Genomic DNA, 27,059 nt, shown 5'->3' with positions numbered 1-27,059 from the left:
ATCTTGGCACCATAATGGACACAATCTGTACAAAAGTAATTAGTAAATGCCCATCCTTACCTGAGTTCGAGACATCCTAGCTGCAAAGCCATGCCTTCGCTCACTTTTGTTGCGTACTGCTGCATGTAGTCATTACGTAACTGTCAAAGGAAAAGGGTAACTTAGTTTGGGTTTCTAATGTTACTTTTCTTCAATTCATTTGTTACACGTAATTCTATGATTACTTATTTTCCCTTACGCTTAGTCACCTCATTATGCTGTAAATGGACACACTTAGGCTAGGCATTGTAGATTAGCACCATGCTAGCTTCAAAGGACCAAAGGTCATGAAATAACCTTGTCCACTGCTCGACAACAAATATACTAACATGGTAGGTCTTCAGCTAAAGAAAAATGCACTTTTTTTTCTTAAATGATATTCAGAATGTGTGAATCTTTCTAAAAGAATGCATTATAGGTTTCTAATCATGGTGGATAGGGTGCTCCTTGAAATGATATGATGTGAGCTTCTTGCTAAAGCAGCCAGTGGACATTCCTATTGTGTCAAAGGATGCTGTGCAGGCATCTTTGGCCAGAGCTAGAGAAGGCTTTCCTTCGGATCGCTTTCACAGTATTTGAAATCAAGGATGGGGATGTTACTACTTCTTGCGTTGGCCTCATAGGTCCTCTGCAGGAGGGATGGTTCACTTGGTGTTACTGCCTTATTGTTGGCACAGCAGATATTAATGGCAATATAGGCCTGGGAAGCAGCCAGTGCAGGTCAACCAGTATAGAAGAGACTACAGGTAGTCCAGAACACTGCTGCCCGCCTCAATGTCGATGCCCCTGCTAGAACTCCTTCAGAACCTCTCCTGAATCAACTTCACTGGCTCCCTATATTAAAAAGAATAAAATTCAAAATAGGCTGTATGATCTACAATGCTATCAGAGGGCAAGGGCCTATGTATTTGACTTGCAAACTGACCCCTTACTCCCCCGTGCGATCACTCAGGTCCAGCTCGGAGCTTTTGATTACTATCCCTACGATAAAAAAGGCGCGTACTGGAGGCAAAGCATTCTCTTACTTGGCTCTGGTGTTTTGGAATCACTTGCAGTTGCATTTACGGGCTTGTCCCTGTTTGACCCAATTCAGAAAGATGTTAAAAACGTATCTCTTCTAATTCATGGTCTTATTACGCTGTCAAAGTTCCAAGCACCGAGATACCCTCATGGGTGATTCAGCGCTATATAAATCAATAAACATAAACATAAACATAAACGTCACTTTACTACGCATGTCGTTTGAAGGGGCCAGACTACAGTCATTTGTTGCTACCATTCATATGGACCATGACATCTGGTTGTTCTTCGGTCTGAGACTGGCAGAGAGGATTTTATTCTGAGTAAATGGGAGAGTAGGCACCAGGCTCTCTGAGATTTGTTGGTAGTCTGGTTTGTACAGAACCCACTGTAAATGATGACTGGAAGTGATTTTGCATTTGTGCAGAGGTGGAGTACAAAAACTTTCAAGCTTCCAGCCAAATAAACTTTCCAGGGTGTAGCTTACGTGGTGCTGCTGGCAAAGAAGATTGATGAATTATATTTCAGACTGAAGTAAGCACTCTACATCCAGTACTGGGTGAGGGAGAGGCAATCTTTGAATAAACGGATGACCATCGAGACTTTCAGGTTAAGATATGATTTCACCAGAGTACTATACATTTGTGATGTTAGTGAGAAGACCCACATGCAAAGTGAGGATCACAGCAGATAGGAATAATCGTTGAAGAACTTCACAAGCCACCTGTACCCTTTGGAATATGGAAATCGCCATTGAGTTGGTTGGCGACATAGGAGGAACGCAACCTTAGTCTGTTGTCATTCGTTCCCATGCATGTTGCCCAGATGCTGATCAGAGCTTAGAGGGTAATCAGGGCTGCAGCGAGATCTAGCAGGACCTGGAGGCAATGATCGCTAATGTATGTGCTGTGTAGACATCATCTGCAACATGCGTTTGTCACTGTTGATTTGGTCTTAGAGTTGGATGGTGGCTCCTTTTTCAATTATCTTCGTTATAAACAGGAAGTGATAGAAGGGAAGGTAGTTCTTAAAGTCGTCAAGGCAGAAACTCCTCCCTCAGAAGTGGTAGGATCAGTCCTGTTTCAGGCAGGTTATGGTTGATACCTACCTTGCTGGAGAAGCTGACCAAGTTGAAGAATCGTCGCAGTGTTCTACTTAGGGAAGCTCGTTGTTGGATAGGAGGACGCAAGTCGACTGTCAGGGATTCAATGATGCATATAAATCATATCTTGCTAATGCAGTGTATGAGTCGTTTGTACAGTTGTAGCACCTTAGCTTTACTGTGATCACTTTATGATAAAAGGAAGTACTTACCTTGGTCAGCTTATAAACTGATCCCGTTCAGACATTACATCACACCCATGCTCTTAGGACACAAATGTCATCAGAGCAGTCTTGTTATCACATAATAGTAGTGCTACGCAATGACATCACAATACCATACTAGCTGTGCATTTCCAAATTACATATAATAAATGTAGTTCTGTAACTGTAAACAGCTACACTTTGGAACTACTAAAAGCCTTACAGTCAATATATTGTTAAAAATCTTGAATCTCACCTGCTGGTAAAAGTATAGTAATGTAGTCCTGTCTTTCTTAAAAGATTCAATAAAGTCTTCTGGAAGATACCGTACTCTAAGGTCATACCTTGGAAAAAGAAATAAAGATACATAAACCTTTTTGGACCAGTAAGAAGATTTACAGTGGGTGCAGAATTACAAGAATACATATATTGCATATGTATATCACCATCTTTTTGTTATCCTTCCAACCATCTCTCCCTCCCTTCCACTCTACCTCTATCAGTCAAACTTGTCACATCCATCAATCTGACAATCTAGCCATTTCTTCATTGTTCATCCATAAGTGCATGTATATGCCCCTGGGGACCCTTTCCTTTTTGTGAATGCAAAAAACTTTGATGGAGAGTAGGCTGTGTTCTAAAGATTCATTTCCAAATTTCAAAAAAACTTTTAAACAAAGTTTTAAAGGTAGCACTGCTTCTTCGAAGGAAAACAGGCAGCATTTTTTTTAAAGTTAACTTTATTTAAAGGCAATCCGTGACATAGTGGTCTGCTGACCCTAGCAGGCCACCAATGACACTGAATCACAGTTTGCAACCAACCTCAATATAATTCATGAGTTATGAAGGATTACAACCTATTCTGGATCGGAATTTTAGGAACCAACCTAATAGTACATACGTTAGATCGTAAAATTCTGTACTGGTAGGAAAAAATCTAGTTGCAAATATCAGTTTTTTGTAACCATCATTTAATGCAACTGATGTACTGATGTAGATGTACTAAGAATTAATTTGCAAAAAGTGGTTAAAAATTGTGCACAGGCTTTTTGCGAATCGATTCTGATTTTGGGCACCCATTTATGTACTGTGAGGTCGGTTCACAAAATCAGAGTCGATGGCAATTCGGTCTTCCTCATTATTATTCATGAGGTAGGTCACAAATTGTGATTCTCTCCGATCGGTTGCCACCACAGGGATTATGGTCTGCTGAGGTCAGCAGGCCACCATGCCTGTGACCGTATTTAAATAAAGTAAATAAATGCAGCCGATTTTCCATAAAGAAAATCTCAGATAAAAATACTTTTTTTTTTAAAGTTTAAGAGTTGGCAGTGCTGTCCAGGACCACTGGAGTAGTAAATATTTTAGTGGGTATTTTTAAATCTTCTATATATATTCAATATAGATTGAACCCAAGTGGACTGATGATATTAGGGTTTAGGTTTTGCAAGAATTGTCCATTTTAAACATCATTATGTCTTTCCCAGTCCCTGCTATCACCTCACATCCCCAAAGCACTGCTTTTAAATAAGTGCATGGTATTTGGTACTACCACCAGTGGCGTGGCCGTGGTTCACCGCCAGCACACAGCCATTAGGTTGCGGTACTGATGTGGTTGTACGACGGAACAATGCAGGGAAATACATTGCATGCCTTAACAATACATTTTTTTTACCCACATTTTGTTACAAGGCATATCTTTTACAACGTATGCCATTACCATGCATTGTTTATATATATATATATATATATATAAACAATGTATTTGTGGGGGAAGACCACCCACAGGCCCCAACTTACCTTAAATGTGTGGTAAAGACATGTGTTGCAAAAAACATGCGTGTGGTAAAATCATGCGTGCTACAAAATGTGTGGTAAAGGCACAATGTGGTAAAAACCATGTTGTAAAGGCTGTTTCCCACTGATGTGCTCCCTTGGGCGGTTGTGAGAGCTAAAGGAGATGCTCGTCCCTCCAAACCTTTGTGTTAAGTGGACAGACTGCACTGCCTAAAAATATACCTAATACTGTGTTTGACACACCACTCTCTCCACTGACTAAGATGCAAGAAGTGGTCTTTGTCATCTTGCATGAGAAAAGTGGAAAATGCGAAATATGAATGCATTATATAAAGGTAACACCTCTGGCAAATGTAAAGAAAAACATTAAATGACAAAGCCTGGATTTCATGTTCCAACACGTGTACACACAGGCATTCACACATGCTGTTAATATGTGTTTCCTTGCAAATTCTTCTGATCGCATTTAAGCTTACTTTATCAGCTTTGATAGCGCTTGCTTTCTAAACAGAATGCATGTAGGAGCTAAATAATTACATATGACAGACAGTTTGGTGATCAAGTGTACTTTTCAGATGTAGTATTGTACCCCATGCATTCCAATGGAATACGGAGTGATGCACCAACTAGCCAATAGGCATGAGGTGAGGCAGGGAGTAACTTTCCTTCGGTTGCACCCAAAGCCCAGTTTGAATATATTTTAAAGAATTGATAACAATATATCTGCAGACAGCTGTGCTGCCAAGTCAGACCTACATCGGTCATGGAGGATGGCTGCAATTAATTTGTCCTTGATTCATTCACAGAAATGCGAGCTTAACCTCACTAATAAGGGTCAGTGCTTTCGTCATGGAACATCTGTTAGTAGATACACAGGTTGCATTGTGCCAATTAGAAATGGCAGAGATTTGTCATCACACTTTTCGAGTTTGTCCTTGCACACGGTGCTCCGTCCTTCCCTCTGAGTCACACCTATGCCCCCTCTTTCCCCAGTTTTCTGATATGTTTTTAAAAAAATCTAGAAAATGACACCCTGATGTGTCCTGCCACCTCTCTCCAGAACAGAGGCATGTTGTGTTTGCAAGACACCTGCAGAATCCTCAGATTCCTAACTTGAATGCTTTTTAGAGAGGCCCTGGTTAACTGCTCTTTTCACAAGGACACATTTCCCTGCACAAATAAGAAGTTCCTTTAGTTTTCACATTCAGTTATAAGCCAGACCTACTGACTTTGGTAATGCTTGTTGTTAGCTGGTACCAGAGCAGCTCTATTACCTACAAACCGAGCATAGGGGGCTTGTCCTTTCCTCTGTTTTGACCAGAAGATGTCTTGCTAAAAAGAAGTGACCTCTGCCATACATAATTCAAAAGCACCCAGTGACATTTTAGCTGCTTCAAACATGCACAGTTTCGCCAGGTCTAGAGCGCTTACCATTGTGACATTTAGGATATTAATTGCATTGAATATTCAATAGGTCTGGGTTATGAAGTCTGGTGAAATTAAATAGAAAAACCTGTTATTCTCTGTGCCAATGTCTCTGTGGGCTGAACTTGGGTACCAAGGTTTGAAAAGTCAATACCCCAACACACCCTAGCACTACTGTAGTACTCTATTTCACACCTAACCTGTAACTTGCTGTGGAGTCCTGGGTGCCTGTAAGTCTGTGTGTTTAGTAGGCATGAAAGTGCCAGGAAAACAGAATATCTTAAACTGAGCACACACTCCGGTCTTGATAAGTACAGGATAAGTGAGTCAATAAGTACTTGCAATTTCCTGTCTAACTGATAAAAAGTTACTACTTCAAAATCTCAGCTCGGATAGAAGCCAGCAGAATTTTGGAGGCAAGACTTAAAGATGAACTACATCAAAAAATGTGGCCACCCATCAGAGACAAAGTGATCTGCTCTCCACCTTATCCATCCAATATGACAACATCAGCCTCCTGGGTGACTGCAACCTCCCACACAACGCAAGTTCAAAAACCCAAGAGACACCCACTTCAGACTCATTAACACACTTAACGTGGTTCAGCATGCCATACATCCAACACACCCTAAAGACCACATCCTCAATCTTTTCTTCTCAACATCACCCAAAAAGCAATACAAATCACCTGTACAGCAGGAATGGACCATCCACTTTGCCATCCATGCACAACGTCCTACCAACAAATCAAGGTCAATCCAAAAGAGAAGAACAAATCTTCAGTCTTTTAAATACTTCTCCAGAGTCAACCTAATGTTTCCACTCGTCTCACCCTATCAACCCCAAATCTGATGCTAAAACCCTCTCAAATAGCTTCAACATTTTTTAGGGAAACTATGTGACAATCCATGCATCAATTAAACCATGTATGTGTAAGTCAAATCCTACAGCACCCTGGTTTGCTAAATACCTTGCTGACAATAAACAATCTATCTGCAAACAGAAAAGAAAATGGAAAAAAATAGAACTCCTGAGGACGTCCATACAACAAGCAGACAGCTCATCACAGCAGCCAAAGCAAAATTCAAACACAACATATATGTTCAATGAAACTACCAATGCCCATCTCTTTGCATACAATCCCACAGTGATTAGTCTTCAAAGCACTATCTCTTACACATCCCACTAACATACTCAACTCTCTTAAAAAGCCACTTCTTATGAAGATGTCTTAACCTTTTCCTTTGTCAAAGCTCTCTCTGAGGATGCTCTCTCATCCGTTCTCACCATTGCCAATGAATTCCTCAATCAAGGCATCTACATAGAAACTTTCTAAACAGGCCAGTTCCTCCTACTCTTAAAGCATGTCTCCAACCAGTCGATTGCGAGCCACCAGTAGCTCGCAGAGACCTTCAGAGTAGCTCACAGCATTGAGTTCATTTTTAAATAAGCACAGGGTCACATTTTCCTTTTAAAGTTAAGTGAGGGATGTTTGTTAATTTTACATCATTATCTTCAAACTCCAGATAACAGGGTCTGATTTTAGCAATACTCAGTCAGGTTTATTGCCCAGAATGGGGCACAGAGGTGAAGAACTGACACTGAGGTATTTAACTCAAATAAAAGTCCTTGACAATTCAATATTGGAGCTGAGAACAAATTAATGTTTCTGAAGGCTTTTAAATGGGAGAAAATCAAAATGAAATGAGAACTTAATTTTTCCCTATTTAAAGTGACCTGGGAACAGGTCTCTTGCTCCTTGTGGCCAGTACACGCTGTGCCATATTTATAACTGAAAAATACAGTCATTTCTTAAGTGGGAGACATTTAAAGTGAAGAAAGATATTTCGATGAAACATTAAACCTTAATGTTTTTATCTACATTCCATTAAGTCAATTATGGCTTAATGTTTTATGGGGCATATTTCTTCACTTTGAATTCCACACATTTAAAAAAATGCTGTATTTTTCTATTATAAACATGGCACTGTATCTACATGTCACTGGTAAGAAATTTAAAGTGCAGAATAATGGTCTATATTATGAACATTTATGCAGAAAATGTGTCTTCACTTTAAATTTCTGCCATTTAAAAAAATAATTGTATGTTTGTGTTATAAATGTAATGGTGTGGGGGCAGCACTCTCAACTCTGAGAGATGTCCTCCGAGTTCCGCAAGAGTCCTCGCAAGAAGGTTTCTTAAATAGTTGGTAGGAAGGTGAATAGAACACTTTACACATAAAAGATGTTCAAGTATTTAATCATGTATTTCACTTCTCGTTGCATTCACAAGAGGATATTCCATCGTCAAAATTCCATTAATGCACTCAAACCATCCCAATGCATTTCGGCATTCAAATCATGCCTTCATCTGGGGATATGTTCTGTAAATGAAGAAAAAGCATTTGTACTCTACGTTGAGCCTAAAACATTCAATAACTCGGAACTCGGAGGACATCTCTCAGAGTTGAGAGTGCTGCCCCCACATATTTACCACGCCTCCAGACAGAAGGTGATACTCCGAAGTTCCTTACAAACTATTTAAAACCAACCAAAAAGCTGTGCGCCCAGTTCAAAACCCTTTTTTCATTTACTAGTCTGCATATCTACTGGACAGCGCGCATACAATATGGACGAAATATTCAACCTCACGGAAATTAGAGCTGAAAACTTTGCGTATTCCAATGAGGAAGTTAATAGAATCTACACACTCATCAATGAAGAAACCACCGAACTAACCACGAACCGTACTAAGGAGCAAAACATTAAACAACTGTTATACCTATCAAAGAAAATAATCAATCAGCGCCAGCATGCGAGCACTATGGTCAAGTACCACAAGGCACAGAGAATTCCGAGAGGCTTAAGGATACCATTAAAACCATCTCTATGCAAAAACGTTCAAAAATTTAAGGACAGATGGTACGCCATCCTTAACAAGTGTAGTCTCGATCTAATATTACTGATTATTGAGGAATTATCAACCATCCTGGAAGAATTATCAACAGAAATCTCCCGAGTCAAAACAGAATTGGAAAGCAGTTACTCTACAGAGGAACTCAATAAAATTATGGAAGACATTAACGCACAACTTACCAAACACACCGCTGAAGTCAGCAAACGTAAGATCCGAAAACTAAGAAGGGACACTATAGATTACAAAATGGGAGAGGTATACACGTGGGCAGACATCTACGCCAAACGACGACAGAATAAACCCCATACCGCCAATACTGAAACTTCGTCTTCGGAAGACGACACCACCAACTTACAAGGTAGAAGAACTAGGTTTCCCACACAGAAACCAACCTCCAATGTTCAAGAAACTCCGACAAACACTGAAGTTCCCTCAACATCTGCTGAGCCTTTTTTAGAGGTAGGCCAGGATCAACGGGAAGACCCAGGAGGTCCAAAAGAAAAAACAAAAGAACCCCCTCAAACGAGAACAGTAATCAGCAAGAGGGACAAACCGAAAGTGAAGTAACAGACAACCTGGTTATTAACATCTCCGATTACCATTTCAGCAAAATTCAAATAAAAATTCTACAAAAGGGTACTTCATTCATACCCACGGCTCAAACCAACAAACTAGAATTGGAAATTTCTTTCTACAAGCTCATGAGGAAACTTCGCTTGAAACATTTTTTTCAAAACATCATACAAACACCCACTGATCCTCAGGAAGACCAACTTAGGGGCCTACGTCCAAAAAGCAACTTCTTAGCACCTGTCTCACACAAGACCCTTGATACCTATGAGACCCTCGTCAGAAACGATTTATCCAAACTTAATTGCAATCACCAATCCAAACACAAGAACTTCACCACCAAGGAGATCAATACCATCAAATCTATTGCTAACAACAACGAAATTACCTGCGTTAAAGCAGACAAGGGTGGAGCCATTGTAATTCTCAATACATCTTACTATGATCTACAAGCATCTCTTCACTTCTCGGATACCAGCACGTACCTGAAATTACCAAACAATCCCGCCATTCAATTCAAGGAAAGACTAGACAAAACATTGAATACAGCCTTTGAAAATGATGTAATCTCTGATAAAACCATCAAGTACCTCTCCACCAAACACCCTAAAAGTCCAAAATTATTTTTGGTTCCCAAAATACACAAGAACCTACAAACACCTCCCTGCAGGCCTATTGTGTCCACATGTGGCAGCATCCACGATCCTGTGGGAAAATTTCTAGACAAATATCTTCAGCCCATTGTTATCTTCCTGCCAACATTCATCCGAGATACAACAGACTTTCTCAATAAACTCAACCAAGTGCAAATAGAAGATCACAACCAAATACTATTGTGCACAGTGGATGTATCATCTCTATATACATCTATCCCGCATTCGATGGGGATTGAGGCCATTGAATATTGCCTGTTGAGAACTGACTTGGACAATGACTTAAAACTTTTTCTAATGGAACTCTTACAATTTACTCTATTTTTCAGCTATTTCACATGGAAAGATAATTGGTACCAACAAATGACGGGAACATCCATGGGCAATTCGGCAGCACCGGCCTACGCAAATATTTTCATGCACAGATTCGAAGAAGACCACATCCTTAATAAAACAGAATGGACTGACCATTTGAAAATATTTGTAAGATTCATAGATGACATCTTCTTAATATGGCAGGGCCCAAGAAACATCTTGCAACAACAATTGTCTTTATTGAATACCATAGATCAGCGCATCCAATTCACACATGAAATCCACACTGAATCCATAACCTTTCTTGATGTTAAAGTCACCAACACTCCCACGGGATTCATTACCAGCTTATTCCGAGAAAAAAAAACGACAGGAATAATACACTACACTACAGCTTTCATCCACAACCTTTGAAAGATCATTTGCCATACAGCCAACTCATTAGAGCTAAAAGGATCACTTCGGAAAGCGACCACTTCCAAAAAGAGGTACAAACTACCTTACCGAGATTTAAATCCCGAGGGTACCCACACCACGTCCTCGACCAGGCTAAACAACGATGTGAAACCAGATCCAGAAGCCAACTATTGTCCAATATAACACCATCCAATAAAGACTCAATTACCGTTGTTTCCAAATACTCCACAGCCAGCAAAAAATTCAAACAAATCATCAGAAAACATTGGGAAATCCTAAGGATTGAACCTGACTTCAACAAAATCTTTGATAATCAACCCACCTTTGCACATACCAGAGCCAAAAACATAGGAGAACTTTTGAAAATACCTCACCAAACCATCACTGAATTTAAAGGAACAGTCCCATGCAGAAACTGCAACCACTGTAACAGTGTGATCCAAGGGAATACCATCAATCATCCGATGAAGGGCAACAAAATTAAAGTTAGAGCGACAGCGACATGCGATACCAGCAATGCAGTCTACATGTTGAAATGTCCATGCGGCAAAATTTATGTTGGACAAACACAAAGGAAACTGAAAGTACGACTAAACGAATACAAGTCTAACATAAGAAACAAACAAATCAAATCCACAGTTGCACAGCACTTTTTGGAAGCAGGACATGGCATCAGCCAATTACGATACTGTGCTTTGGAAACTATCAAACAACAAGAAGGCAAAGACAATCACATTGAACTCCTGAGAAGAGAAAATTACTGGATTTACACGTTGTGCAGCATGAAACCACTGGGTCTCAATGGGTGGAATACCTATGTTATCCTTGATGTGCTGAAATTTCAGCTTATGGCTCCCTAAATACGTATAGTGGTTAGCTCTGAATTTCACCCACAACACTGTACTTCTACTGAGAGTAACTTATTGACTGTACGGATCATATCTTTATTTAAGATTCTGCATTAATTGTACTCATTTGTCACTTCTATTTGTCATTTTTTACACTTATTCATTATTGCCTTTTACCTGAGATTAGATTGATATTGTTATTGTTATCGTTATCCGACCCACTATTTCCTCATTCGTGCATACCCTTTTTCCAGACACGTCATTCTTTCACCCTCGATTCACAACCCACTCGTATCTTCGTGCATCTATTCATGTCTTAACACGTAACCGTACTGGTGTAATGGTTTATACACGTCCCCTTTAACTATCTCGCCACTCTTCACTTTTCGGCTATATACACTTCCGGGTCACAACCACGTTTGAATCCGGCCACAGCAAAGCTTGTCGGCGTTTTGGAATCCACTTTGCACGCTCACGGTAAGCAACCCTCCATTATTACTGTTCGTTACTAGTTGCATGCACATTTTGTAATCAGCGAGCTGGCATTTAAACCACAGCACGGAGCACGCGTCCTCTCCAATTTCTATCAACTCTCGTAACGACTCCGCGCTACAAAGTATCCTTTTTAAATTAACCCACTGAAATGCATGCTCACACGAGTCGGACATGATACTATTTTCACAGAGCACATCTTTTACTTATCTCGAGCGTCACCCTTCATTTTGATTTTAATTTAGTTATTGAATGTTTTAGGCTCAACGTAGAGTACAAATGCTTTTTCTTCATTTACAGAGCATATCCCCAGATGAAGGCATGATTTGAATGCCGAAATGCATTGGGATGGTTTGAGTGCATTAATGGAATTTTGACGATGGAATATACTCTTGTGAATGCAACGAGAAGTGAAATACATGATTAAATACTTGAACATCTTTTATGTGTAAAGTGTTCTATTCACCTTCCTACCAACTATTTAAGAAACCTTCTTGCAAGGACTCTTGCGGAACTCGGAGGACATCTCTCAGAGTTGAGAGTGCTGCCCCCACATATTTACCACGCCTCCAGACAGAAGGCGATACTCCGAAGTTCCTTACAAACTATTTAAAACCAAACAAACAGCTGTGCGCCCAGTTCAAAACCCTTTTTTCATAAATGTAATGGTGCCACAAATGGCAAAAGGTATGTCGGAGGAAACAAAGAAAATACGACACAGGCTTTCAGTCACCCATACACATATGTCTCATTCATATGCACACATATGCAGACATCCCAAAGACCATGCATGGCAGTCCTGACATAGTGTCCTAGTCAAAGTATTTTGCTCAAACCAATGTATCTGGCTCTTTGGACATTAGGCTTAGAAGATGGGCTTGGGGGTGTCTGGTTACAATGCACAAGTTGGGTGGTCTTCAGGAGCTCACATTAATTTTCACTGATCAGAATCTCTCTTTACAGACAAGGTTGAAGACCCCTGTCTCAAAGGAACATGCGTTTGACCATGATGACTGCACCAATTATCAGCCCATCACTCACCTACCATTTATTGGTGAGATCATTGAAAAAAAGGTCTATCTTCAACTCCAAGATCACCTCCTTCTCAACTACCTACCTAGCTTCAGCTCACACTGCAGCACACATACATCTACCTTGGTAGATTATGCCCTCTTCTACACCGATAAAGATGATTTCTGATATTCCTGAAACTCGGCTACCTTGAAAATGGGGAACGTCGTTTACGACGCAACTTTTAGCACGCAGTGCTATTACAACACGGTTTTTAAATCGCATTCTATTACAACGCATGACTCTGGGGGCGCTCAAGGATAGGGAATAATTTTAATTTACTATCCAACACCTTCCCTAGTGTCAACGGGGACTGGTGTTGGAATAGTAAATTAAAATATTCACTATCCAACACCCCTTTGTATTATTCGTTGTAAAAGAATGTGTTATAAAAACCGCGTTGTTACAGCATGCGTGCTAAAAGCATGCGTTGTAACAACGTACATCCTTCAAAACAGTTGCACAATCATAGCAACCTGGAGTCGCAAATGGGATTCACCAGCAATGTCCTTCACAGGTTCTCCTCCTGCCTTTCCAACCAACATCAGTTTCTTCATATTGGCACCTCCTGGTCCGAATAGGTCCAACAGGACTTCATACTGTTCCCTGTCACCTTTAACCTTTATATGGAGAGCGGACTCGATAATTCTCTCGCCTCGGTGCCCACTCTGATCAGCGTTCACACTCGGCAACTCTGGGCATTAGCTTGCCTCATCTTCACTAACGGCCCCACCAGACCGCCGGGGATGCCTGGTCTCACCCTGGAGATACCCATTAAGAGACCATCTCTCAGGGAAGCCAGAAAGGGTTTCGCAACGGTCGAAGCGCCTTGGGACCCTCCGGGTAAGTAGTGCGCTATATAAATGCCTATACATTTACATTTACATTTACATTTACAAGATTCACCAATAAGACACATGATGCACACTCTGTTTGAAATTCTCCTCTGCTGCAAATATTGCCTTTACATCATCCATACCTGGCTGTCCAGCGCCTACATGAAGCTCAATCCAGCCAAGACAGAATTCCTGTCATTTTCTAAGAACAACAAACATGAAAGAATACAAACCTGGCTCAATAACATGAACCTTGACAGCTTTGAACTCTAACTTTCACAGCCGAATGGTAAGTTAGTGAGATTCACCCTGGACACCTGCCTCACCCTCAAGGAATATATTGTCAAAAAACACAAAGATGGGCAAGTATCAGTTATTTTTTCTAAAAAAAGTGAAACTGTTTCTTCCAGAAAATAACTTCAGAAGTGCTGGTCAAGCCTTCATACACTTGCATCAGGACCTAGTGATATCCTGCTATGTGGCCTCTCAGAGTACACACTGGCACTCCTTGCCGTCTCATCCAATGCCTGAGTAAATATGATCACATCATCTCCCTTTTGATGGAACTTCATTAAAAACCCATCTGTTTCCCAGCTATTAATTGTCATTTTATCTCTGGACACTTTTTTACTCTCAATTCCATCTGCAGTCATAGCGCGGGGATACCCCTTCGGGGGTCTAGTCTGGCGCTTTATAAGCATATAAAATAAAATAAAAAATAAATAAATTAGCTTCTTTGCCATCCCATACTATCTTGAAAACCAGCAGCATAATTTACAAAGCTATCACGACCAGAACCCCTGCTTATATTGCAGACAAGCTCACCATTGCTGGTGGTTCTCTGCACCCTCAGAGCCAGGACACTGTGAGACTGAAGACCAAGCATTGCAAAAAACAAAACAAACGAGGCAGCAGGCCTTTTGTTCACCTATGCACTAAGTATCTGGGACAACATCCTTGTGTCCATTAGGACCACACCAATGCTGCTCTTATTTACATCACCATGCATTAACTGCCACAAACCAGCTACCTCTCCTATCACTAGTTTGCTTCACTTTGACCTCATATAGTGTTCCTATGCCTTTTGAACAGCTTTATGTTATAGAATTACCACATGCAGAAGTACAAAGTGATTACATGAATCTATAGAAGATAGACCTTCATCAGTATTTATGAGCCCTGGACAAAGGTTTTTTCACAGACACTAATGTCTCCACCAAAACCTCAATTTGAATCAAAGGCAGATGTCCAACTCCAGTCCATGAGCTCTCCTTGTTTAAGATAGAGGAGCACCAAAAATGCAGCAATGAGAAGTCTTTCCTGGAAAGGACCCAACTTATCTGTAATTCACAAAGAGAACATCAGCAACTGAAAGTTGCATTCTCCTTGCTGCCACTTTTCAATTTTCCCATACAATCTCATACAAGTGGTGGCAAACCGGTCCCTTCTCCAATTCTTGCCAGAATGATACTTGTGCTCTTCAAATAGTAAATGAGTGTACAATGTCTGTGAATATCTACAAACATATACTCTATAATGCTCAAAACTGTCAAGACTGTGATAAGGAGTAAATCTGATCCAAGTGTGCAAATAATCACTTATCATCTGTGCCACAAATCATTTTGAGCCTGGCCTCTAGATGGTAAATAGACATTCTATCAAAAAAGAAGTTCAACTTGCTAAGAATATTCATTACAGAATAATGGAATACTATGACTACCACTAGAGAGCTAAGTTAGAGTCAGGCATTATTTTACTTCTTCAAACACTACATCTAACTAAAATTCCAATTTCTATTCTTGTCTTTGATTTCTACTGAGCCCTTGTGCAAGTTTTTAATGCATAAATTGGTTTTGACTCCAGCACATTTTTCTTGAAATCATCTAGTTCATTCACTACCCTTTCTAGCCTCAAATTTCTAAAGCTAGAGCCCTTTTCAACAAACTAATATTATGACATCAACTTTAGGTGTCGTCTTTTGCTAGTAATGACTTGATACTTCCACTGTTATTATTCCCCTAAGCCAATTGGACGACTCCACCATGTCTCCTCTATCTTTCTTTCGATGTTTATGATCTTTAGTCTCTACTAAAAGTAATTCTGCTGAAATAACACATTATTGTGAGCTCTAATGAGCTTTATACTCATGAAAGATGGCCTCCACAATAGAGCAAATACTCCATCATTCCACTGGTTCTTCCTACAGTTTCATCACACTGTGTCCCCACCATGGGACAACTGATACGATCTAACGTCCTGTTTTCGTATCGTCGTCAGCACAAGCTTACCTTCCAGGCTACTCCACCTTTTTGTGCACTAAATACATGGTTTTGCAACCATGCATCCAACCTTCATGTTCACTTGACTGCAACTCTCCTGGTTTTTCTAAATCAGGTCTCATGTTTGTCTACTCCCTCTGTAGCACAACATATGTTTGCCGTCTGAAAATCTGGTTCAAAATATAGGAAACATTCCCAATGTTGAGTTCAAAACTGTTCTTCTACTACAGAAGATACTCCTTCAGCATGGCACTTCCACTACAAGGCAGTTGGCAAAGGTGTTAAATTCTCATGGAGATGCTTTCACTAGACAGGTGTAATTTTATTTTACACAAATGAGGCACGACTACTCATGCTGCTATTTGCAATTTTTCCTAACTATTCAATTACTAAAAATAACCTGGAAAACTGCTTTCTTATTCCAATTTGATCTTCCTCTGTGGGGCACCTGGATCACATGATCCTTCCAAGAAACAAAATGATGAAAACCTAACCTTTAGCATCACTCTAGTTATATAATGGAGAGAAGAATAAGTCCACTAAGTTTATTAGCATATACTGCCTTTTACCTGGAGACTACTATTTTCAGCCTTCCTTTCAGGATACCTCAAGAATCTTCAGACTGTCAACTAGTAAAGTGAGCTCAATAACTGGTGTTACTAATTTGCCAACTTACTTCTGTTTTGTGGCTATTTAGAAGTTCTAACAACAGGGATCCAGTACACAAGGTTCAATTATTACTACATTTAGCGAATACTTGGAGAATAATGTGAATAAATCCCCATTGAGGTCTGTGCAAGGCTCAAACTGAAACACTGCAGTCACTGCACCCTAGAATTATCACTCTCTGTGCTCCTCGGTCTCTCCTCTCCAGAAGGGTTTGGAGACATACAGAAGTTGTGGCCTGTTTTATACTCACCCTAACAGATTTCAAATATTTGTAATTAGCATCGACTTCCTAGCTTACAGAATATCTAAAGAGTAAACCTTTTACTAGTTGACACTATATCTGCTCCCTCTACTCCTGGAGGCCCAAACACCAAACATGGAGCATCCAAGGATCCACCTTGAAAGTGGGGGTGGGGGGCGAAAGGCAAATCTGTACATGATAAATACTCAAGGACCAATCTTTCTGCTTTCAATCTCCCTAGAGACGGCATGCATCAAACCAATTAATCACTAATTAATCAATGTCATGATCATGAGTGCTCTTGGTGGCTTACTAGGTCAATTCCACTTGTACTTATTGAGGGAAAATACTGAATAATGCACATCACTGACCCTGTTCAAAAACCCTGCCTCCCCTATCTTAGCCAAAGATACCTTGGAATAACTTAGCCTAATTATAGCATAATGTTTGATTGGCTACATTTTGCTTTGGTTTGTGGATGTGTAACGTTACAACACCTACTCAATCTTTTGCCTAGAGCAATGGCTCTTAACCTAGGAACCACACACACCTGGTGGTCTGCAACACATACTTAGGGGGAAAAAGCCAAAGTTTAGAAAATTAAATAATGTTAGCAGATATATATACATAGAAACCTAAAAGTTAAATTGCAAATTTTACATCCCTCTGTAAATATGAAGGAATTTAAAATTGGAGGCTAAAAATTAAGTTGGTTGCCTTAGCTTGATTTGTGAACGCAGCACAAGTACAGCAAACAGAACTTAGTATGGACAATTGGTGGTCTTAGTTCAATCACTGGTGTGTGCCGACAAACAAAAGCATACCTTAGGAGCAAAAAAGACAAAGGGATAAGCTAGAATCCAGAATGTGGCTTCTTTTTTTAGAAATAAAACCAAATTTTAAAAAGCTCCAATCTTCACATTAAAATTAATTTTTTGATATGTGAGTATATTTTCTGAACTAAATATTTTTTAATATGTTTTATTCATACTTGTTCCTTTATTTTTGTGTATTATTCTATGTTTCAAATTGTAGAAATTGCTTAATTAGGGTTCCCCAGTTTCCGGTAGTGAATCGTTGGGAGTCAACAGAAGTGAAAAGGTGAAGAACTGTTGATCTAGAAGTCTGGTTCATCTAATATTTATTAACCAATGTCTCCATATTACACTGACCACAATGTATCAACCAATCACAGCTGTTCTTGATGTCAAGCTCCAGAAGAGGATGCATAATATCATTAAACGTTACCTCCACTCTGCCTCGACGTGCAGGTACTCATACTTCTCCTGGACTTCGCCCACCGTAAGGTCCGGGTGCAGCCAATGAATCTCATCAGACTTCAAGTGTTTCAGACGGAGCCCGTAGCATTCGGTGTGCAGGATATCAGGTCCAATTCTCCCACTTGAAAGAATGGAGCTAATAATTTCCTAGAACAGAGAATTGTTCAGAATTGTAATTTTAACCATAATAATCAAAACAGAATAGGCTTTGCATTGACTAAAAGAGCTGCAAAATTACAGGATCTTTGCTTATACCTGATGGACGAAGTGGCTCAAATCAATCTTAACCACTGAAAATAGATGCAGATAATATTCCAATCCCTAATTTTTAGCTCTGACTACGGCTATAGAAGGTTTCCAATGATTGTTGATCGATGCAAAAAATGGAGTACAGCAGCCTTTACTGTCTGTCACGTCCCTTGTGAATAAAGACACAGGCGGCGACTTACGAGATCTGCTCAGTGAGATGAAGCTTCGGTTCCTATCAGACAACAAGCTCAAGACGCCTGTCTGGGCATACCCCTCCAATTGGGGGGACTCACTGAAGCAACAGAAAAGTGATTGGTCAAATAACCGAATCAATGTTAGCCAAAGTAAATTCATTTGACTAGTGATATAGTCTATATTTATTTAGCATGTTGGTGACAATACAGAAGGGGGAAACCACCACAAATCAGTCTTGGCAATACAATTAAAAACACCCCTTGTGCGGTCCATAAGTATGACCAATGTATGACCAATGAAAACACAATGGATACCATGCCAAATTAGATATCCCCTTATTCTACACATTTTGCATAGGTTAATGAACAGCATCTGCTTCAATTTCAGATTTGTACTTACAGCTCGATAATCTACAGAGGCCTGAAAATGTATAGGGGTTTCTGTACCTCATCTCATTAAGTCTAGTTTGTGTGTGTAATTGTGCAATGATGGAGCTGTTGATGGTGGGAGACAATGATGCGTAATCGATTTTTTGCATCTTTCAACTCTAAGAACCACTACAGGTGCAGTTCTGGGTGTATCCTTTGATTCTGAGGCTAGTTTCTGGTCAGAAATAAAGAAAACAGTCAAGGTACTGTATAACAGACACAAAAATACAATGGCTGCTGCAATAACTACAGACTAAACTCTGAGTGGAAAGCCTGGTTAAGCATCAATTGCAATACTGTCAACACTGGCCATGGCAAACACCCTAACCTTTGGACAGACTGAAAAGTGCAGTGAGTACAAACCTATGTGGCCAAGCTAAGCCCCAACCTCAAAAAGCTGTAATGTCATTAAACATCGCTTAAACAACCTTCACCGGCTCCCATTGCAAGATGCATACAAACGCACAATCACCTACACTGCAACAGGTCCTACTGGGAGGCTGAGACTATCTGTGGAGACTACTGCCACACTAGGAACCCAGAACAGGGCCTACACACCGAAACATCAGCTTCTCAGAACGGCTGCGAACAATTACAACGCTCTCATAATACAGAGGGCGGAAGAATAAATGTCCTATATTTTGCCTTCTCCCAGTAACAGATATAAGAAAGCACACTGTGTATCACTAATATAACCGTGTGCCATGAAGTAGCTCCAAAGCAACATGTTTAGTGCTATACAAAATGAAGTAAATGCATTAATCCTTATTGTGACTGTGGTGTTGGAAGCATTTTGTTTTAACTGATGGCATCGCCATAGGTTCTAACCATGTGAAACACTACTCAAGGAAATCATTTTTACAACTGCCACCTCAGCCCTACAGGAAAGTGTGGGGTGAACCTCTGGCTGAGCTGAAACCCCACGCAAAACTTTTTTTAAAGTGTTCTTTGCCAATGAAGGAAACCCTGGGGCTTTTAAAACGAGCAGGCGAATACTGCTTATTTTACATTTAGAGGGCGTTTAATAATGATTTAGTGTATCCCATGAATACAACATTTACATTATTTTGGTTTATTCCCTTTCTTAGATAAGAGCCAACCCTATAGCAACTCACTTTAAATCATTTAATGAATGAATGAATGAATGAATGAATGAATGAATGAATGATTGAGTGCATTGATACCCACAGGGATGGCCCTCTAGCTCTACTGGAAACATTTAGGAATGACCCAATATGCACAAGAATGTTGTTTCTGGATTGCAATGTTCTCTGTTGGTGGAATTCAGAAGTGGGTTGGGGTCCCCTCTTAGGTAAGGTTAACAGCAGGGAGTTAGGTAAGTAAGATAAGGATACACCTTGCAAAAGTAAAATATTTTTTACCAATTTAACAAAGTTTCATAAAAAGTTTTAATTTTCCCTAGAATTTACCAAAGGGAGATCTCTGCCCCAACTATGGAGTCTCTGTGTGGTAAAGTTTATTTCAATTTAAAAACTGTTACAAATGTTTTAATGTTAAATAATAGAGTAAATGAAAGTTATACATTTATTTAAAATGTAGAACAAAATACAACAATGCTACAAACTATTACTACGTAGAAAACTTACATCTGAGGGTCTCCCCATAGAAAAGATATGGGAGGTGCATGTGGAGATTTACACTCATAGCTTTGTGAATAGCATTTTGTAGTAATTGTACAGATGCAAAGCCCTACATAGAACCAGAATACCTGAACAGCTGCATACACTTTCACCAACACACCAGACACCTACTCTCTGCCTCACTCTCACACATTTCCCGCGTCTGCGAAAGCAAAACTGGAGGTCGCTCATTCTCCTACATCGCACCCAAGACATGGAACGACCGCCCTCAACACATCAGAGCCTCCTCCTCACTCCTTGGGTTCAGCAAGAAGCTGAGGACCTGGCTCTTCATATAAGCACCTTGGGGTACACAAACCTACACACCTGCCCAAGGGCCTGAATACCCTACTCGGGTGATAAGTGTGCATTACAAATCAATATAACGTAACATACTACTGCAGTACATTTATTAGTAGTAAATGCCATTGATAAATTGCACTCTATATTTTTTAAGTTGCAGTTTGAAAATGGCAGTCGGACATCTTGGAATGCAACATTAATAAATGATAAGCCATGTACGGCCAACTTTGAATGCTTTTTCTTAACAGCGAAAATCATTCCAAGACGGTTGAGCATAAATGCACATGCATGCTAGTGCACCAGCTGCCATTTTGGATTTATTTTTGTCATAAAGATACAGTGTCCAAAATAGCCACCCATGCATACACACTGTTACACAAACAGACATTTAGGACTTTTTTTCTTGCGACTTCGCACAACCGTAAAAAAAAACAATTGGCAAACCAAATAGCTCTGTGCATGCTTATTACAGATCAGACCAACTGGTGTTCCAAGTGCTTGCTTTTTGAACTTCCTAATGTCTAATCTTGTTTCTAATCAAGTGTCCCTGCTGCAGATGTGCAAGCCCCTCCTAAGAGAATAACATTGTCAGCAAAATAGTTGAGGGCTCTGGTCACGATGGCTTGGTAGAGATGCAGCTGGTACTGATGACAGTGGCGTTCCATCGGGATGGAGGTGATGTGATCATATTAATTTAGGGCACTGTGATTCAACTTCCGTGTTAGAAGAGAATTGTAAGATTGTGGGGAGAATTTTCAAGGAGGTAGGTCAAAAATGAAAAGCTAAGAACTGCCCTAATTACAATTACAAGGGGGGCAGCCACAGTTTTAGATTTCCTTGGCCTCTTTCAAATTGCACTTTTGGTCCATCTCACAATAGTAATTCATCACAAAGAAAAATCACCATGGTGAGCCCATACTACTGGACAGGCAGTTCTCTTCCTTTGATACTGACATGAGAACATGTTGTGTCCAACATAAGGCCTACATTAAGGATTGCTGTCTCTTTTAACACGCTTTTCTGCTGAACTCCGACAGAATCTTCCCCAAACATCTGACATTTTAGTTTAAAAAGCCAATACATCTGTCCAATTAGTAACAAAATACGGTACTAAAAAGCACAAGAGCTGACAAAGAGCACACATGCTCTATTTGGAGTTCTGCTGCAGTGGTGTGGTGCCATTTTTTGGAGACCATAGCTTTTAAACCAAAACATTGGCAGCTCCTAAACACATCATCCTCAACCTGCCTGACACAAACCCCCACTGGAGAAAAAGCCCTGTTCAGAATTTATGTGATGAAATTGCGATTCTCCTATTACCATGACCAGAGAATCTGGATTTCATTAAAGACTCGGAGGCTAACATTATGCATACAACTTTTAATGCAGTTCCAAACAGCCGCATATGTCATAAAGCAAAGTTCCAACTTAGAATCAACAATAGCAAGTATCACTAGGCAATCAGCCTCTTTTAAATGTGGTGACAAAAGAAAGGAAGGTCCAATAAACTCCAGAGTAACATCAAGGTTGAAGAAGAAGAAAGAATATAATCAAAACATCATCCATCCATGAGAGATCCAAAAGATGGTCCGAAAGATGGAAGATTCAACCAGAAAGATTATCTGAAAAGAAAAGAAAGGATGTTAATAAATCCTAAAATTTAAGAAAGTACATAAGCATGTAACAAAATTTTTCTTGTAAAGAAAAAAGCATATTAAATCATTAAAGCATATAAAATCATTAAATCAACCACCCAGGGAAGGGTGGGAGGGATAATGTTAGCCTCCGAGTCTTTAATGAAATCCAGATTCTCTGGTCATGGTAATAGGAGAATCGCAATTTCATTACAAGACCGGAGGCTACCATTATGCATGTTGGTAGCCATGTAACACAACATCAGACATATGAGATACAGGTTTGCAATAATGATGAGCAAATGTTCTAGAATTAGACCAATCAGCTGCTTTAAGAATATCATCTAACTTACCACCTGACCAGAAAGACTTACTGGCCATTGCGCCTCTAATAGAATGCGGTTTAAAAATATTCAGATCAATTCCAGCAAGCTTCATGACTGTCTTAACCCATCTAGCAATAGAAGGGGAAGAAATTCCTCTATGGGGTTTAACAAAAGAAATAAGTAATTGAGAAACATCCAAAGGGCGAAGAGAATTCATTCTAATGTCATATTCTTTCATACATTGAACAACGCAGAGTTTAGTACAACTATCAAAGCGAGGATAAAAAATAGAATCAGACATAGTCTTAGTTCTTCGATGTATTTCAAATTTAACTCCGAACATATCATAAGATCTGTAAGAAATATCAAGAGCTTTCACATCAGAGACTCTCCTGCATGAAATTAAACAAAGAAGGGTAGCTAGTTTAATTGAAAGATTCTTCCTATTAAGGAGAGAGTTAACAGGCCAAGTGCAGAAAAGCTGGAGAATTAAATTGACATCCCACAGAGATTGATATCTAGGTCGAGGAGGTCTTCTAAGTCTAATACTTTTAAGAATTCTGCAAATAATAGGATTTTTACCTACCGTTTTATTGTTAATTAGAGAGTGTCCAGCAGAAATAGCAGATCTAAAACAATTGAGAGATCTGTAACTTAATCCTCTATCGAATTGTTCTCCGAGAAAATTGACTATATCAACAATAGGTGCCTCCACGGGATCCAAGTCCCTTTCCAAGCACCAACGTGACCAGACTTTCCAAATGTTGTTGTATCTGTAATGAGTCCCAGGGGCCCATGACTCTCCAAGGAGAGTTGAAGCTGTTGACGAAAGTCTTGCGAGATCGTTAGATCTCCTGACACCCTCCAGGCAAGAAGGTTCAAATTCCCTGTTTGTATAAGGGGGTGAATATGACCGTCTACGTCTGTGAGAAGATCTGTCAGAGGAGGAATTAGGAAGGGAAAATCGTAAGTTAGTTCCAGAACTGTTGGGAACCACGCTTGAGATGGCCAGAAGGGAGTTATTAGGACAATTGAGGATTGTTCCTGTCTCAGTTTCTGAAGAAGTCTCTGAATCATTGCGAAAGGAGGGAAGGCATAAGCGTTGATCCCTTTCCAAGATTGGAGAAAAGCATTCGCTGCTAGAGCACCAGGATCGGGCATCCAGCTGAAATAGGAAACCAATTGGGTCGTTAACCTGCTTGCAAATAGGTCTATTTGGAATGGACCCCAGAAATGATTGAGTGAGTTGAAAACAGAAATGTTGAGTTTCCAATCGCTGTAATCCCGAATAAATCTTGAATTCCAATCTGCGCAAAGATTGGATTTCCCGGGAAGGTATTCTGCTCTGAGGGAGATTTTGTGTTCTAGACAGAAAAACCAAAGCTTTTTTGCTAGATTGGAGAGGTCTTCTGACTTGGTCCCTCCTAAGCGGTTTATGTACGCTACAGCAGACATGTTGTCCATTTTTAGTATAACCGATCTTCCTTGGAGAAAATGTTTGAAGCTCATTAGAGCATACAGACCTGCGGTTAATTCTAGATAATTGATATGGTGCAGAGATTCTTCTTGCGACCAAATTCCTCCCGTATTCTGGTCCTGAAGACAAGCACCCCAGCCATGAAGGCTGGCATCCGATTCTAGAATAAAATCTGGTGCTGAACCAAAAATCGCTCTCCCATTCCATGCATCTAGATTGTCTAACCACCAAGTTAGTTCTAAGATCGCTTCTTGGTTTAAGGAAATACGGTCTCCGTACCAAAGGCCAGACCTGAGAGCCCTTGCTTTTATTCTCTGAAGAGCTCGATAATTCAGTGGTCCCGGAAAAATGGCCTGAATGGAAGAAGATAGGAGACCCAAAAGTCTGGCTAGTTCTCTCAAGGAGAGATTTTCTTGTTTCAATACGTGTTTTATCTCCTTTCTGATTTTGGTGATCTTCTTGGGAGGGAGAAGGAGAAGACATTTTGTTGTGTCTACTGTGAAGCCCAGGAACTCCATCTTTTTTGAGGGAACCAGAATAGATTTTTCTCTGTTTATGATAAAACCCAGATTTTCTAAGAGGTCCATAACTGTCTTGAGATCTTTGATGATCTGAGTATAATCTTGAGAAAGAATCAGGATATCGTCTAAATAAATGATGAGACGGATCCCTTTTTCTCTTAGACATGAAACAACTGTTCTGAGTAGCTTGGTGAAACACCAAGGGGCAGAGGAGAGGCCGAAAGGTAGAGCCAGAAATTGAAAGAGATGGTTTTTCCAAAGAAACTGAAGATAGGGTTGGTGATCCATTGCCATGGGAATTGTGAAGTAGGCGTCCTTCAGGTCCAATTTGACCAACCAGTCGCCTTCTAGTAAGAGGTCTCTTAGAAGATGGATGCCCTCCATCTTGAAATGTCGGTAGACCAGGAATTTGTTGAGTTCCCTGAGATTTATTACTGGTCTCCAACCCTTGTCTTTCTTCTCCACAAGGAATAAAGTACTTATGAATTTCATCAGTTCCATAGGGACTTCTGAAATTGCTCCTTTTTGTAACATTGAGGAAATTTCCTCTTCTATAATTTTTTCTTGATCTAGTGTGAGGGGAATCGGTGTTGGATGAGAGTTCTGGAAGGGAATCTGGATGAAATCTATTGAGAAACCAAGAACGGTGTTTAGAACCCAAGGGTCTTGAGTAATATTTTTCCAATTGTTGTAAAAGAACTTTAGTCTCCCGCCCACTTTTAGGTTGGAAGAAAGGGGAGGGGGAGGAGTACTCACTTTGAGGGGTGGATTCGGTAGACGCTCCTCTGGCTCGGAATCCTCTCGAGCGGAAACCTCTTCCTCTGGGTGGATAGAACTGTGGTTGGTTGGATGGTTGGTAACCTCTACCAAAATTTCCTCTGTTTCTTGGGAAGGGGCGTCGATAAAAGCGGCCGGAAGATTGCCCTCTTCTTCCGGCCCTTCCAAAAAGGTTACTGTTGTAATTGAAAACTTTTTTCATATTTTGATGCGCTTTATCCAGGGCTGTAAAGGTCGATACATGTTTACCCAGGCTTCTTATTAAATCTTCTCCAAAAAGTAGACCTTTTGGATTGATAGAGGTTTCTTTTTCAGCCATGTCCGTTAGTTTGGGGCTGATTTTGGTAAGAACCACTCTTCTTCTCTCGCAATTAAGCCCAGCATTTGCATTTCCTAAGAGGACTAGAGCCCTTTGACTCCATCCGCGAATGGAGTGTGTATCAAGGGGGCAACCGTTAAGGTAACTTTCCTCGGCTGCGTCGATTATTTTTGTCAGAGGGCCTAGGATGTCAAGGACTTTATCCTGGCAAATCTTAAGTGATCTTTCTAGACCTTTGCGTGGGTCTCTTCCTAGTTTAAAAAGATAAGTAATTAATTCTGGATCAAGATTCGGAGTTTGGCAAACTTTACCTTCAATAGAAGGTCTGTTACACTCCGCCCTTAGGAGATTGCGAGTCTCTCTCTCTAATGGGTTCCTAATCCATTTGGTTATGAATTTGGATACATGCTCATGTGGGGTCCACTCCGAGCTTCTAGGATGTTTAATATTAAAGGGAGAGAACATTTCCTCTCCCAAGGGATCCAAAATATTATCTCTGGAAGATGAAGGAGCATCAATTTCATTTGAGAGAAAAGACTCAATATCTTGATCGTCTTCGTCAAGATCAAGAATATATTCATCGGGGAATATTGAGCCATCATCATCATTGTCTAGAGCACTTTGATTTGTTGTGCCGCGAGGGTCACCCATTAAATTTGTGCCGCTGAGGACACCTTTCCAATTTGTGCCGCGAGGGACACCTGAGGCAAATGAGGTGCGATGACCTCCTGATAAGTTTGAGGTGCTAGGACCTCCCGTGCTCTCTGGGGTATAATCTATATTTTTACTTTTTTTATGCCTCTTACCCCTTTCTTGTGTTACATCATCAACCTCTTCTGGATCTGAAAGATCATTATTATCGTTGATAAAGGGTCTTTTTGATGAAATAACTTGAGATAAGGTAGAGAACATGCAGGATCTCATTTCCTTATGTATGAGTTTTTTGATGGCATCATCATTAAAATTTGATTCAATTGTATTATTATGTAATGAATCAGAGTCTGAGTCAGACATGA

The 27,059-nt window shown here is 40.1% G+C and overlaps 1 protein-coding gene across 1 annotated transcript in view; it reads right to left on the bottom strand.

The window, feature by feature from the left end:
* Nucleotides 1-27,059, bottom strand: part of LOC147709465 (protein-tyrosine kinase 2-beta-like) — a 368,771-nt gene that overhangs the window by 55,119 nt on the left and 286,593 nt on the right. The window contains exons 7-9 of the mRNA XM_086925999.1: nt 18,143-18,321; nt 2,621-2,708; nt 61-140 (exon numbers count right to left, since the gene is read on the bottom strand). Of these exons, the coding sequence (XP_086782125.1) occupies nt 61-140; nt 2,621-2,708; nt 18,143-18,321 (347 nt within the window). The remainder of the gene's footprint in view (nt 1-60; nt 141-2,620; nt 2,709-18,142; nt 18,322-27,059) is intronic.

This window comes from Lissotriton vulgaris, chromosome 6, assembly GCF_964263255.1.
Source record: "Lissotriton vulgaris chromosome 6, aLisVul1.2, whole genome shotgun sequence".
Taxonomy (NCBI): domain Eukaryota; kingdom Metazoa; phylum Chordata; class Amphibia; order Caudata; family Salamandridae; genus Lissotriton; species Lissotriton vulgaris.
Note: the sequence above shows the minus strand (reverse complement) of the source record. Positions and strands in the feature narration are given on the sequence as shown.